Below are 15,799 nucleotides of genomic sequence, written 5' to 3' on the forward strand. Positions count from 1 at the left end.
TTAGTCCTTTTGCTCAATATTTTGAACATTTCCATTTTTTTCTTTTTGTAGAGTTTTTGAGCTTCTTCTCTCTCTTGTTTTCTCCTCTCGAATTCCTGAAATCATTAATATATGTAGCTTGCATTAATCATGAACAGTAGATTCATTTGAAAACCTGTTTTGAAATAGCTATATATACCATGAGCTTTTTAGTTTTTCTATTTTACAAAATGTGAGTAGTTTCCCAAATCTGAGTGTACCGTTTCCCTCACATTATACTATACAGTGCATAACACTGAAAAATAGAAATTGTATAATTTTATAAACTTATATACAAATAACATTAGATCAAAGAAAGTAGAAAAAAATCTATATAATGGTGCTATTTAATTAAATCCACTAAGTGTTCACAGGGACTTTTAGAAGCTAACTAATCTAATTTTCTACATAACACTAAAAACTTGATTTCCAGAAACCTACATCTAGTATTCTCTTATCCTCTGAATCACAGAGTAAACAAACATTTATAGACTACTTACTAGATATGACCAAAATATTCTTCTAGACAATGGATTCTGACCATTTAAAACATCACACTCATTTAACTTAAGATAAAGATTCAACTTGGAGTATAAAGAAATAGAACTCAAGGCTTACAATACTAAAACCACTTTTCATAATGCATTATACATAATTCTTATTAAATTAAATATATAAGTTGAAAAAGCTATAAAGTATTGCAAGACTGTTTTTCAAACCTGCCTATAGCCCCCAAACAACACTAGTCAAAATATAAGTCTTTATAATCAAAAATGTTTTCACCCAAATCATATATAAAATCACAGGATATTTGATTCATTAAAAACTTTATGCTAGTTTAGTAGAAGATGTTGAGCTTGGTGAAACAAAAAGTAATTTGCTCAAGATCACCAATAAATGAAATGGTAGGGCTGAGTCACACATTGAGAATTTTAAGTCCCCATCATATTCAATTGTATTACTTAAAATTATATTCTCTTGGTATAGTATTTCACTTATCTTAAAAAACAGAAAAACCTAAAACTCATTTATGCATGTTGGTATATGGAACACAATTTACCCCAAAAAGTTTCTCTAAACAAACTCAACTTCTAAAAATATTCTTACCAACAATTTTGGGTCTGTATTTACTACTCTTTAAAACTCTTGATTTCTCATCTACAATGGTGTTGGCTTTTATATTAATATTTAAGATCTACAAGGTCTAAGAAACTGTTCATTTTCATGATTTTAAAAGGATATGAAATGTTTATTAGTATAACAGTCCCTATTGCACTTCACGATACACTGATGGACAGCATAAAAGGTGGTTAGAAAGTTTTAATGTAACAAATATATAACCAAAACTCCAGTATTTTCATGGAGAAATATTTTTGTTTCATCTTAGTTGCCAGCAAATTTAGAACAATCGTAAAAATTTTAGCTGTCAGTCTAGGGAGATAGCTCAGCGGCAGCGGCATAAGTGCCTGCCTGGCAAGTGCAAGATCCTAAGTTTGATCTCAGATACCAGTAAAAAAAAAAAAAAAAAAAAAAAAATTTAGATGCCAAACTTAGTTTTCTCAACTGCAGATATTCTAAAGCACAAACACAAAGGAAGGTGTTTGTAATTGCTAAGTGATTAATCAAACATTAATATAAAAACACTATCCACACATTCTATTAGGTAAAAATTTTGTTGAGCTGCAAATATTTTTGATGCATTTGGAAACATCTGTTAATTCTGTTTTGAGTAATAAAGTGGCAACTTCCTGCTAAGTTAAACTCTTGTTTTTTGTTGTGAAGACCAACTCTTAATGTTGTATTTTAACATCACCCCTCTGGCTTTCACATGTTTCAAGGTAAACTTCTATTACCAGTGAGTAATCACTTTTAAATCCTATTGTTGACCTACTGGTATTACCTCTGATCATATAATCAAGAAATTAGAATGATGCAGATCTCCAACTCTGCTTAGAGAAATCATTCATTCAAGTGACCACTACATCCCCAACACCTAGAAGCACAACTTGTATAATACATTTAAGATAAATAGGAAGAAATGTACCTAAAAATTTTTAAAGTAGTACTTACTTGTTTCTTAGCAGCACGCTTAGCTTGTACCTGCTCATATTCTTCTTGTGCTTTTTGACTGGATGTTTTCTTTTTCTTTTTCTTGGGAACAGTGTTAGGACTTCATAAGATAAATTGAGACAAATAAGTCAAAAGTGTTAAAAATGACTTAGTCCAAATTCTGAAACAATGTGGTGTCAAATATAGTTGTATAGTGCAATTTCACAAATGCAAATTAAAGAGGAAACGATAGTCTTTATAGTCAAATGTCCAAGAAAAATATTAAAAACACAGTTGCAGCTTTTAAGATTACACATCAGCTACAAGGTGTGGTAAATGGAGATTCTGAAAGAATAATCAAGGAAAGCACACAAAGCTTTGAAAGACACTAAAGTGTTAAAGAATTTACTTATTTATTCTTTCTGTATTTAGGACAGGGTTTATAGGGTTTCACTACGTAAATTGGACTCGTAGTGATTCTCCTGTTTTCAGCCACCCAAGTGCTGGAATTACAGGTGCACATCACCACACATCACCTCAGCCTGCCCTGGGGGTGGAGCCGCACTTAAGGATTCCTTTTTTTTTTTGTTTGTTTGGCTGGCTTAGGCTACCTAAAGGGCGAGTCTGGTGCTGCAGGTGAAGCTAGGGATGTAACCACGGTGCCCTGTGCCCAGTGAGTTTGCCCAAGCAGGTGCTTTAAAGAACTGAATTAACCTGCAAACCTCCTAGTGTTAAAAAAAAAAAAAAAAAAAAAAAAAAAAAAAAGCACTAAACTGAAAGATCATAAGGAAGTTGTGGGTATAAACTTTAGTCTCAAAATTCTTCAAACACCTTGTCTGTATTTTACTTCATCTACTTAGCCTGAATCATTGCCACATTGGGCTCTTATCTCCATTTAGAAGCACTCTTTCCGAAGATGCTCGCCTTCCTTCTGCTAGGCTTCACTCAACAGCTTGGGGTTTCACTTATTTCCTCAAGATTTCTGGCTCAGTAATAATGTTCCTTTCCTTGTCTCTCAACTTCTCACTTTAACTACGACATATTTCTGTAGCTCCCTTGTTAAAGAAAGTGGGATCCATGTCCTCTTCTAATTGCTAATCTTGTTAACTTTTTACAGTAGACTTTCCAGAAAGGATAGTCCACGCTTGTAACTTTCCAATCAGTGTTAACTATTAATAATCTCTCCAAATGGCTGGCCAAATAGCTCAGTGGATTAAAGCGCCTACTTAGGCAGATGCAGGGGCCACAAGTTTGATTCCTAGGCCTGCCATGCCGGCCCCGCCCCCAGGGGCACAGGGAGACAGCGATTGAGACTCAGCATGGTAGCGCACGCCTGGAAGCCCAGCTCTTGCGAGGCTGTAAGCAGGCGGATCACTGAGACCATCTAGTACTGAGACCCTGAACACTGTAGATCCTTCCCTAAAATACTAAAAAAAATCTCTCCAAAGTCATCATTAACTGGCAGGACAACCCCAAAAATCTGTTCTCCAGCTTGCTTTCCCAACTTCGTATTATTCAGTAGTTGAACTGTCCCTACTCTCACAGTTTTCTTACGGTGAATTAGCCTTTGCTGCACTTCCCACATTCTCCAGTTCTGACAACTTCATTTAACTTCAATGACAATTTTTTTCTCCTAAAATAAAAATTTGTGAATTATGCATTTATCTTCTTGTGTCTTAATTTAAACAACTTCTCATTTCAATCATCACTAAAAATGACTCAAATATACATCTCATGTTTATCTTTTCCCTAAGCTTTACACACTATTACAGGGCAAAATTTGAGTGAAAAATTATGATCCCTAGTACTGCCTAGTTTCTCTACAAGTTCTGATGTTACCAAGTTTTTTTTTTTTTTTTTTTTTTTTCTGTATTTTAGGGAAGGATCTACAGGGTGTTCAGAATCTCACTACTAGATCGGACTCGTAGTGATTCTCCTGTTTACAGCCTCCCAAGAGCTGGAATTATAATCTGGCACGCCCCGGGGGCAGGACTCACATAGCAGGCCTGGGGAATGAACCCTGGTCCCTGCACCTGCTTGCAGGTGCTTTAATCTGCTGAGCTATTTGACTGGCCCTTTACCAAGTTTTCACCTGCTATCGGCACAGAAAGTTTTCTAAGTTAACATTTATAAAACTAAGTCTTTTAGTTTTATAAACTAAATACATGGAGCTGAGACTTTTTTTTTTTTTTAAACTTTAACCCATTTCTTGTCCTATGCAGAAAATCCAGATTTGTAACATGAGAAGTAACACTGAGAACCACTCATCATGTATTACTCACCTTTTAAATTCCTGATGTAAATTAACTTGCCACAATGTCACAAAAGGCTTTAAGAACACCACTCACCAGAGTGAATGATCCACTGTGGTGCTTGGGAGCATGGGAGTGCTCAACTACATACTCATTATCCTTATACCCCAACATGTTAAGTCCAAGCTGTTAAGGACTATTCTCTTAACACTTCTCAAAAATTATTTTTTAAAACATTAATGACAGAAGTTAACAGTAATATAAGATATATATTGCATAGGCAGAATCTAAAACTAAGATCTTTAAATTCTCATTCCATATGTTAAACTGACCTAATTTACTGAAAGTTAAAGATTCCATGAAAACTTATGTTGAGATATCTCAATTCCTAACAAACTATACTATGTTATCTTTCATAAAACGTTACATATATTTGAAGCAAAAGTCTATAAAAGAAAGCATATACCTCACTGCGTTGCTACACCATTTCTCCGGCTGAGGCAGATGATCCTGGTCTTCACACAAAACTCCATCAACTGTACACTGTTCTTCAAGAAAAGGCTGATTAACTTTTTCTTCTGACAAAGGCTGGTCGGCTTTTTTTAGTTGCTTCTTGAGTCTTTCCTCTTCAGCTAAATAGAGATGTTTCAAGTGATCTGGGTACTGATCTGAGAATTGGGATTCCCGTGATGTTCTAGTCTTGTTTTCCTTCCAGAGCAATTTCTTGTAATTTTGCTGAATCTTCAATTTTCTCCGAAAGGCAAAGCCTTGTCCTACATTGAAGAAATAAAAATTACCATAACAATATAAACAAAGCAAAAAATAAGGCTAATTAAAAAACTCATTCCACAGTCTCAATTCAAATGCTACAAGTGTTTTATTTTGTTTTTAAGGATTTGGTCAGGAAACAAATTTAAGCTGACAGATCAAACAGCAAGTAGGTCCTTTACAAAAAAAGGCTAGACTTAGTCAACAGACATCCTCTGTACTTAATAGAAAAAAAAAAAAAATCCTTATTTCATCTCAGAGTAATTTCCTACAAAACTTAGAAAATATCTAACAAAGACAGGGCGCGACTCTACGCAGTCAGCAACTATCCTCGGAGTGAACTTAGAACGTGGTCACACCTTTCGAAAAGGGGCCAGAGAGCCCTCACAGACAGCAAAGTCCAGGCAAGGAAAGAGAGACGACGGGCTCTGGGCCTTTCCAGCCCACCCCGCACAGGCACTCAGCACACCAACGACCCGCACACGCGCTCCATGGTTACACCGGGGCAAGCCATCCTCAAAAGGGGGCTGCAGCGGGGAAGACGTCTAAAGAACGAAGGGAGCAGCACTGTCCGTCTTCCCAACCAGAGAAGCTGGGGAACAGCGTCCTCTGCCGCAACCCCGGACCCGATCTGGCTCCCAACGCCTTTACACAGCTTCTGCAGGTCACACGTCCCAGGGCTTCACAGGCCTGAGGACTTAACTGACGGACTTCTTACCCTCGCGAACGCTTCCCGCGAAGGCCTGTGCATGGTTAGGCCGCCAGGTCCTCCGTTTCCCATTCTTATTCTTCAAGCCGACCAAAGAAACCTCTTCACCTCGCGTCCCCAGACCTCTAGTTTGCCACCTCGCCGCCGGGCTCACTGGCGCCATCTTGCATTTACTGCCCGGGCAGATGAACCCACGGACGCCGCCAAAATACGTCATCAGGCTGAAGCAATAGATCACCCAACTAAAGTCCAGCTCGGAGCTCTACTTGAGGTGCCTGTCCTACCTCCGACAGTGCCGTCGCCGCGCCGCCACGTTTGCGCCACCTACTGCCCTGGAGGGTGAGCGTCATGGCTGCTTTTTACCCTCTCCCGGTGACGCAGGACCTGCCCACGCTGCGCACCAAGTTGCAGGGTCTGCTGCGATTCCTGAGGGATGCCCTGTCCATTTCCAACGCTCATACAGTGGACTTCTACACAGAGTCCGTGTGGGAGAGGCTGGTGGACCTGTCTCCGGAGACTGTGCTGGCCGCGCTGAAGCCGGCGGCGCGGGCAGAGGCTGAGGCCGAGGCCAGGTTTTCTGAGGCGCGCCCCTTGCTGGGAGCAGAGGCGGGATCAGGTGAATGGCGGCCATACGGGCAAGGAAGGCAAGCCGACAGTCTCGGACTGTCCATTGTGCCCCCTAGTGGGAGCCGACCGGAACCGCATGAGCGGCGGGCGGAAGCGGGGCGGAAGCGGGGCGGAAGCGGGGCGGAAGCGGGGCGGAAGCGGGGCGGAAGCGGGGCGGAAGCGGGGCGGAAGCGGGGCGGTGATCGCTGGTAATGGGGCCTTAGTAGGGGCGGGGTGCGCCCACTCCTCAGAGTGCTGGTGTGTTTTCACAATTTAAAGAAAAAAGCAGTTGTATCATATTTTGACTTGAGGGAAAGTAGAGGAAGAGGTTCCCCTCGAGCTTTATAGGTTTGTAATAGGTATGTGGCCGAAGGTAAACCTACAGTTAATGAAACCGTTTCACAAAGTGGTAGTGGGCAAGTAAAAATGAAAACATGTAAGGGATCACGATTATACGTATAAGGATGCGGCCTAAAATTGGAAGGGCTGGGACAGGAGAAGGCAGAGATCCAGGTAGATTTCGAGGCTTGCGAGCCTCCGACTTGAATTGGCAAAAGCCAAGCGAGGAGCAGAGACAGGGCAGTCGGAGACCAGGGGGCGCAGAGCCCGCGGAGCTCTCGGCCTTCCAAGGAGTTTGGATTCCGGGTGTGCTGAGGTACTGTTGGTTCCTTGAGCGCCATGAGTGAGCTACTGTGCATTTGGGAAGAGATAACAGTTATTTGGATACCTGTGGTACCTTAGAGGAACCTGCTAAGAGACCAATGAAGAGATAGCACAGGAAGGTGAAGATTCTATCCAGGGTTAGCGAAGCAGTGAATGCTCGCATATTCAGTAACAGTTCATTTTTAAAACTATTTATAAAATAGGTGTCCTGTGCCATGAATTTTTGTAGGTTCTGAGGTTTCCTGCCCTAAGACACTTAGATTCTACCAAGATTTGTGAACAGAATGACCAGAAGACACCAACAGCCCTGAGCACTTTTCTTAGCTTGCTTTTAGGCTTTCCAGACGTGACCCTTAGTAGCTTCATTCGTGGAGATTTCTGCAAATACAAAGCACCGCTGGAGAGACCGTGTTTAATAGAACATTTCGGCACCTCTTCAGTTTGCTTTTATAGTACCTTGTACTTGTGTTAACATGATAACTTTACCCAAACTCGTGAAGAGCAGAAACCATGTTTGTCTTGTCAACTGATACTAGGCATGCGTTAAGTACTTAAGACATATTTGGTTTTTAAAACTTTTTACTTTAATGAGAGAAATAGCAATGAGACAGTTTCAAAACAGGTTAGTAGGACAGTTATGATAATTAATACAAAGAAATATTTGTTGAATAAATGTTCTTGTTAGCTTTCAAAAGGCAAGGGAAAAAATAGTAACATTAAATAATTAAAAGTTCAAGATTTTCACGTGGATTTAACCTGATATCCATACAGTGGGAGAATTAGACTGTGTTATATATTATAATAATTAGATTCATTATTATTGCATATTCTGCAGTGTGATGGGTTTTTATGAATATTTTGTTTTAGTCTTCACATCAGCCATGTTACTTTCAAGTTATAAAACTGCAATTTATTTCACTTGCCAGAGAAACCTTTAAACCCGACTCATTTGGCTCTCATGCCCATGAGAAGTCTACTCTTAATTATTTAGCAGTCAATTACTAAGTTCATTTATTAAGATCATTATTTAAATGTAATAATACTAACCCTTGATTATTTTACATTGTCTCTTTGCCCTTCAAGAATGTGAGACTGTTTTGTTCACTGCTTTATCTCTTAATGCCTAGAACAATGACTAGTCAGAAGGTTAATAGGTATTCTGTTGATCTTAAATGAGTGAATGAATTTGTTCTCTTAAACTTAGAATAAGTGCAAACATCTTTTGGGGAAGGGTCTTTCCAACAGCAATGGAATTTAAACTAGATTATTGTTAATGTTTGAATGTTTCTAGATCTAAAAATTGTTATACAAAATATTCTACTATACAAATGTTTAGCTGTTGCTGTTATTAAAAAGAAAATGCATTCTTATACCTCTGTGTAAGACATCTTAATTTTTGTTTATAGAAAGATAGCAGTTTTCCCCATCACTTTGTGAGGTCCTTTTATTTGTGTTGGAGATCATTGAAATCTTTTTACTAGATTTGTGTCTTATTAAAGCATTGTTTACTATAGACAGTATGAGTTAGCAGATAGTTTGTAAAGTGTGAAATCAGAGTTCAAATTTCCATTCTACTTTATATCAAGTCTGTGCTTTTGGGGGAAATTTGTTTTCCATTCAGCATTTATCAAGTACTAAATGTGTGCCAGGATTTTTTCTGGAAGTTAGGGAACAAGCAGTAAACAAAACAAAAACCTTTCCTTCATCCTGCTTGTATGCTAGGAGGAGGAGGAAATACCCCTTCACCAAAAAAATGTTTTCAGCAACTATGGATAAAAACAGATAAGGAAGGAGTAAATAAAAAGAGGTAAAAGAAGAGAATATGCTCTGTTTTATGTAGGTTGTTCTGGCAAGACTTAATTGAAGTTGCCCTTGAAAAAAAGACTTGAGTAAAGAAAAAAAGTGAGCCATGATAATAACTGGAGGAAGAAAATTCCAGGTTGTGTGAATAGGGAGTACAAATGCACTGCAGCAGGAGAATACACAGTGTGTTTATGGAGAAACAGGAAACAGTGAACACAAATAGAAATATTGAGTACTGCTCGTGCCCCCCCCCCAGTCATCCTTCTACCTAGATTTTAAAAATTAGGTTAGATGTTTTGTTTGTAGAGCATAAATTATTGCTACTGTGAATCAGTAAAGAACACAAATGATAAAAATGAATTTAAACCTGCTGCAGTTTGAGAGGAAGGGATAGGCAGTCCTTGAGCATCTCTTGTACAACCTCAGCAGAGTCAGTATTCTTCAGAATTTGTTGTGGTCATTAATTGAGCTAAGAACAAACAGGTCAGACATATCTAAGCTTTCCAACCAAGGTACATGGCTGTTTTTATGATCAGTTTGATTTTTGCAAAAACTACTTGGTGTTTTCTCTGTAGAGCTGTGAGCTAGGTGGTGTGGATGGACACAACAGCCAAGGCATAGTCTATGCAAAACCATATGGTACGTCCCAGGGGGTGGTAAAAATAATGATCGTTTTATAAAGCAAAATGAAAAGTTGAAGTGTTCCATTATAAGAACTTTATCCTATTTTCTTCACATTTGATGTGATCTGAGAATTATATGCTGTTATTATATTTTTTTCTTATGTAATATATGAAAATCCTATGCTCTTAAACATTGCCTTGGAATTGCTTTTTTATACAATTTAATTTCTAACTATGTGACAGTGCTTTTATCCAAAACTGGTTTATTTCATTTTTAAGTGAGTTTTCAGTTTTTTTTAATCTTTGAAATTAAGAATATGTATATGTATCTTAATTGTTGAATTGCTTTCTGAGTTAATTTTTAAAGTTCTTCCTAATAAAATTCTAGTCCCTCACTCCCACATGTCAAGCTGTTCTTCATTTATTTTATTCTTCTCCATGTGTTTTTTTAAAACTTTTTAATGTCATTTTAGTGGGAATTGAGCTAATCTTCCATGACAGCTACTTTACATAGTAGGCACTCTCGGTTAATTTATGTTTTACTTAATTGATTATTTAGCAAATAATTTCTAAATTTCTGTTTATTGTATATTTTCCCCTCAAATTAAGCTATAAGAAGAGTCTATTAGAATTAAAATACTGTGTTAAATTGTTCCATTTTAAAATATAGTTTCATTTTTATAAATAATGTACTTAAATATGAACATGCTTTTGGCATGCTTAAATGTACTATAACAATTCAATGTGATGTTAATATTGGTACAATAAAGACAGCATGTCAGTTCCTTAATCATTCCAAAAGAATAGTTTGCATGTTTAAACAACATATTTTTCATGTCATATGCAACTATAAACTGGAAGAGATTAGGCAGTAAGTTTCCTAGCATATAAATTAGGTGATACAAATTAATTTCTTTTAAAGCAATAATGTATATTGTTTTCTTCCTGGGTAGCTTGTAGGGTGATAGATTCAAACATGCATACAGTTTAATTCATCTTTAATTTTTAGAATTTGGTAAGACCACTTTTAAACTTTGGTTAAATTCTATTAAACAGTTATCAAAGATGCAAGCCGAAAAATAACTACTGTAGAATCCACAGCCTTAAATGTTTGGCTATATTTTTCTGGAATAAAAATAAATTTTCATTATAGAAAACATACTCAGTTTAGTTCACCCAATATTTACCGATTATTACATTAGAGGGGTTTTATCAGTAACGAAGATATCACCTCTGGACCCTCTGCAGTAGCACTGGAGACTTCACAGGTGTGACCCAGTTATGACTGGAGGAAGAAGTGTCCAAATGAAAGACTTTTATATCAGAGTGGATGGGTGGCTGGGTATGTGGCCTGAGTAAGGAAAGGAACATTTATAATTATAGAAGATACTTAACTTTGACAATCAATGGAAATGCTCTTTAATAAGAGAAAGAAAGATGTGAGGAACATGAGAAAGTTCCGTTTACTTTTTGAATTGAAGGCATCTATAGTATATTCTTGTAGATGTTAATACAAGATATCCTGAGGTCCTTGTGAAGGTCATTATTCAGAAAGAACTGTTGATTTCTTCTTGAAATTCTGTACCATGTGTTATGTGACATTGACAGGCACCTGTAACCCTTGTAACTCAGTTAAACACAAAACTTAGTACATAACTGCATTTTATCTTATGTCACATTGTAAGTGTTCTAATTCGCTCTTGTCTTAACCTGAGATTGTGAAAATTCAGGCTAAAATAAGGTTTTATGCTTTTCTAACAGGCTCAGTGGTGCTATTGAAGTCCTCGTGGCCTCAGTGATTACAGACACCACAGAGTCTTAGGGGAATTCGTTTCTCCTTGTGTAGTTGGTGATGCTACAATAGTAAGTGTACTGAAGTATCGCTGTCATTCATGCATGCATGCATTCATTTGTTCATTCATGCTGTGTGCAAAGTACTTGTTTTCAACAGGGATCAAAGCAGAGGTATTGCTTTGTTTTATAAATAGCACAGTAAAATCTTATAAAACATTTCTTCAGAGATTTATCAATTATTTTATATGTAAAGATAGTTTTTAAGTTTTGCAAACTTTAAGATCACTTTTGGCAGAAAGGGCCATTGTTAAGCAAAGTGAAGAAAGTGCTTATGAAGACTTGAGTGTGAAGTAGCTCATAGTGTTACCATATATTGATCTCTGCCAAATGGAATTTTCACCTGATCTAATTCTGACAGTCAGGCCCCACTGATTTTGCTTGCTGCTGTTTTTCCTGATTTCCTTTCTTGCCCTCTGTGCTTCATGGTGTGGCCTGCTAGTGAATGTGGGAAGGAAGAGTAAGACCTGAAGTCACTCGGCTTCCAGGCCCTGCCACTTTGCATCTGTGTAAACTTGGATTCAGTATACCATCACCAAGTCTGGTTTTCCCCCTTTAAATGGAGAAAAGGGATTAATTTACTAGCTTACGAAAATGTCACGGGAAAGGTTAAGTGTTGAGCACAGTGCCTGGCACATAGTATAAATGCAGTAATATTTGCTATCATATTGATGAGTTATGAGCCCTGACAAATCTCATCTTTAAGTGTTGTGTGACATTCACTTTAAAAACAATCAAATAACACTTATTTTCCATTTTTATTAATTTTAAATATCATGCATTCATTCATTGGTTTTGTTTTCAGCTTTGAAATTTGTTAAACATTTGTTTGCCTTGAGATTTTCATATATGACTTTTCTGTTTTTCCTTGTACATTGATCTCTGATGTAAAAAAGAAATAGTGACATGTATAGAAAATAACCTTCCCTGTTTATTGTCTAATTAACTTGTCTTGTAGAACTGTCTTGTAACTATAAGAAATGTCTGTGAAATAGTGATACAGGTTGTGCAAAAAGTTAAGACCACGCAAAGGCCGGATAATAAAGCAGAGCAGCAACTTCCAGCAGAGGGCGATGAGCGCAGAATAATCAAGTGACATAATAAGCAGGTGCAGTCTGCAGCAGATTTTAAAACCTAATTTTACCTGTGCTTCAAGACAAAATCTAAGTATTAACTAAATTAAATAACACCGTGGGTTCTCTTGTACTAGTTAATCTCAACCTGAGTATTCACTATCCAGGGAAGTACTATAAGGTCTTCAACACCTTTAGCATAGCCACATAACTTTCTTAGCTATTGTTTCAGAATGGAAGTGAAGACAAGACCATCAGCACTTCTGTTTCCCATTAAATCTTTAAAAACTAGCCAGGTCATGGAAGTAATAGGCTAGATCACTTGAAAAGCAAACCAAAAAATATAGCAGTTGTATTTCTATAATTCAAAAATATTATATTTATCATTGAGTTCAGGACAGAGTAAAATGTTATTATGTTATCAGCCCTAATGACAAACTGTTGGACAGGATCAGAACACTTATCTTTTTAAAAAATTAAGCATTTTTGAAAAGATACTGTTATAATTGAGATGTCCAAATTTCTAAAATTAATGGTGAGTATACAATTCAAAGCAAATTAACAACATGAATTCAGGTTGGACTGGAATCTTTTCAGGTATTTTCAGTGGGACCGTTATATTGATTTGAACCTTTATTTTCAACAGAAACATCACATTTCTTTCTGTTGGCAGCATTGTCCAAGAACTATTGTAATGATCCGTCTGCACACTGAGATTTAATGCTCTTATTCTGTCACACTCTGAGAAATTGCTGCCCAAGAACCTGGGGATGTTGAGACTGCTCTTAAACCCTAGAGCCTCACTTAATAGTTGACTGAGTTTTCCCCTCTGTATCATGCCTAAATATTTTGATGTAGATTTTATTACTTTTGGCTGCATAAGTAAATTCAGTTTTGTAAACTTTCCAAACAACTTCATATAATACGTAAAATACATCTTAAATCACTATCCTAATTTTATCATCCTACTTTATATTTAGCTAATTCAAAACATAGAAACTATGCATCTCTTAATTTCTTGTGAATTTGGTACACATTAGCACCACCAACTTGAGATAATAGCCTTAAAAAGGCATTAGCTTAAAAATGGAACTTTTATATAAGATTCTGGAGGCGACCATCAGCCATCTTTCTGACTTCATTAGATAGCACATTCATTCTGCATCGAGCCAAGATGTAGCCACACCTGAGTTTAGCAAGGTTCTTAGAAGAGCGCCAATGTTTGTGAACAGTTCAACAGTTTACCATCCTCTTTATAAATTTGTGAATTTAGAAACTGTCAACAGTTCCTATGCTATATTTATATAGAACATCTGTTTGAAACTAGCCACAAGAAAACAAAAGTTCTGTTTCACCAGGTTGTAACCCGATTAGCTCTTGAGCTGTGGCACTGACAGTGTCTTCAACGCATGCACACCCCGCAGGGCTGGATGGTTCAGAGGAGGCGCTGTCTCAGCGTAACATTTGTACTGTGGAGACTGTGATGGTTGCTCCACAGGAAGTGTGGATAAAGAGGGACAATATTGCAAGGGCTGATTTCTGTAAAATGAACAATTAATTGTAAGTCAGAAAGGACAGTTTGGAAGTTTAATAACTATTACTCTTCAGATTTAAAAATCTGGGGGGAAAGCTCTTGGAACAAAACAGGCCAAATTTTAATGTGACATTTAAATATATCATGAATAAATTGTTAAAGCTCATTACTACAAATAGATAACAGTTTAAATAACAGATATTAATGAAACTATTTTTAGAAATTTCCTGTTTGCATAAAAATGGAAAATGTAATGTTACATTTATGGCAAATAATTTGCCATAAAATTGTTGGTCATTAAGTTCTTATACAGATTAACTATCAACTATTTAATTATTGCTAATTTTTTTTTATCCTGATGTTTTAGGTATTACTGATTTTCCCAGAATATTTTGTGAAACTTCTCAGAGGCTAGTGGATGTGGAAGCCTTTGCTCTGGCTGCAAAATGCTGTTCTGTACAAAACTTGGGAATCTGTACTTCTTTAGAACAGTTGCTTGCAGCTCTTCGAGGAAATAAAAAACAGAGAACTGGTATGTTCATTTACATATGTAAGTATACGTATCTTTTAGGTACTTTGAAGGAATATATTATTTATATGTATCTTTCCGGGGGCCTGCCCCTTAGTTCAGTTCTTTAAGTGGCTGCTTCCACAAAGCAGTCAGGCTCAGGTTGCTGTGGTTCAATCCTCACAACTTCAGCCAGCCAAACCTGCCCTGAAGGCTTTTGGAGCAAAACAAACAAAAAACAAAACAAAAAAAAATCCTTATATGTATCTTTCCAGTTTCATTTATTATTAAATCTTATAGACCTCGGTAAATGACCTTGTACCTACAAAAATAAGCTTTTCCATTCAATTAAACAAAACAGTTTATAGATTTCTGCATTTTTTTCCTGCTGTCTTTCTTTCAGCTAGTTGCTTCTGCTTAAACAAGACTGCAGAGGGCTCATTCAAACCCCAAATCCATGCATTTCTTGTGTTGCACTGGGCTGATGTTCTCAATGGCTAATTCTTTGGGGAAAGGCTGAGAAAATGCTTAGGGCTATTTAGGGAGATGGGGAAGAACTTGAGTGTTACCTTGTGGAAGACAGGGACTGGCCAGATAGCTCAGTGGATTAACGTGCCTGCTTAGACAGATGCGGGGCTGGGGGTTCGATCCCTGGTGTGCCGTGCCAGACCTGCCCCTGGGACGTGCTGAGATGGCGACTGAGACGGCATAGTGACACCGAGACCCTGTAATCCCAGCACTTGGGAGGCTGAAAGTAGGAGGATCACTATAAGTCTGAACAGTGTAGTGAGATCCTGTAGACCCTGTACTAAATACAAAAAAAAAAAAAAAAAAATGGAAGATACAAAGTAAAACACACAAAAAAACAGATATATGAATAATTATATTAATAGTAAAGGACTACATACCCCATCAAAAGAGATCAGAAGACTGGTTTAAAAAAGTAGTCCTCAATGCTGAGATACAAGTTGTTTTAATAATAATTATGTTTATAATAAAATAATGAACCTCAGATCTTCTTTATTATCCACAAAGCTCTTTACTATCTGTTATCTCATTTGATTCTCATTTCCTCACCTTTTTATTTTGAAAACGTTGAAACCTACAGAAAAGTATCAAGCTAGTACAGTGACCCTGTATACTGTTCTTATAGATTCACCATTTGTTGAAACCTGTCACGTTTGTTGTAGCTCTCCTTTCCATACACGTCCACACACACATTTTTAAAAAATTTTTTTCCATAATTTTATTGAGAAACAAATAGCAATGTGACAGTTTCAAACCAAATTGGTAGGACAGTTTCAATAATTAACACATTGCATACATTCTTCCTAGTGGTTAA

General features: G+C 37.1%; 2 protein-coding genes across 6 annotated transcripts in view; one reads left to right on the forward strand and one right to left on the reverse strand.

Moving 5' to 3' along the window:
• Positions 1 to 8: 8 nt before the first annotated feature.
• On the reverse strand, positions 9 to 6,061 carry Ccdc59 (coiled-coil domain containing 59; the record flags this gene model as incomplete). The annotated part of the gene is made up of 4 exons (XM_004623761.2): positions 5,806 to 6,061; positions 4,786 to 5,092; positions 2,089 to 2,188; positions 9 to 95 (listed from the first exon to the last, which is right to left on the reverse strand). Coding segments are annotated over exons 1-4 (702 nt in total), but the record flags the coding sequence as incomplete, so codon positions are not given.
• A 24-nt stretch (positions 6,062 to 6,085) lies between these two features.
• Mettl25 (methyltransferase like 25) overlaps positions 6,086 to 15,799 on the forward strand; it is an 81,965-nt gene continuing 72,251 nt past the window's right edge. For all 5 annotated transcript variants that reach the window (XR_002821307.1, XM_004623763.3, XM_023716246.1 and 2 more), the window contains exons 1-2: positions 6,086 to 6,412; positions 14,317 to 14,481. Coding sequence is in view for 4 of the 5 variants with exons in the window: in XM_004623763.3 (XP_004623820.1) it covers positions 6,145 to 6,412; positions 14,317 to 14,481 (433 nt within the window). In the remaining variant the exon portion in view is untranslated. The remainder of the gene's footprint in view (positions 6,413 to 14,316; positions 14,482 to 15,799) is intronic.

This window comes from Octodon degus, unplaced genomic scaffold, assembly GCF_000260255.1.
Source record: "Octodon degus isolate 3935 unplaced genomic scaffold, OctDeg1.0 scaffold00004, whole genome shotgun sequence".
In the NCBI taxonomy this organism is placed as follows: Eukaryota; Metazoa; Chordata; class Mammalia; order Rodentia; family Octodontidae; genus Octodon; species Octodon degus.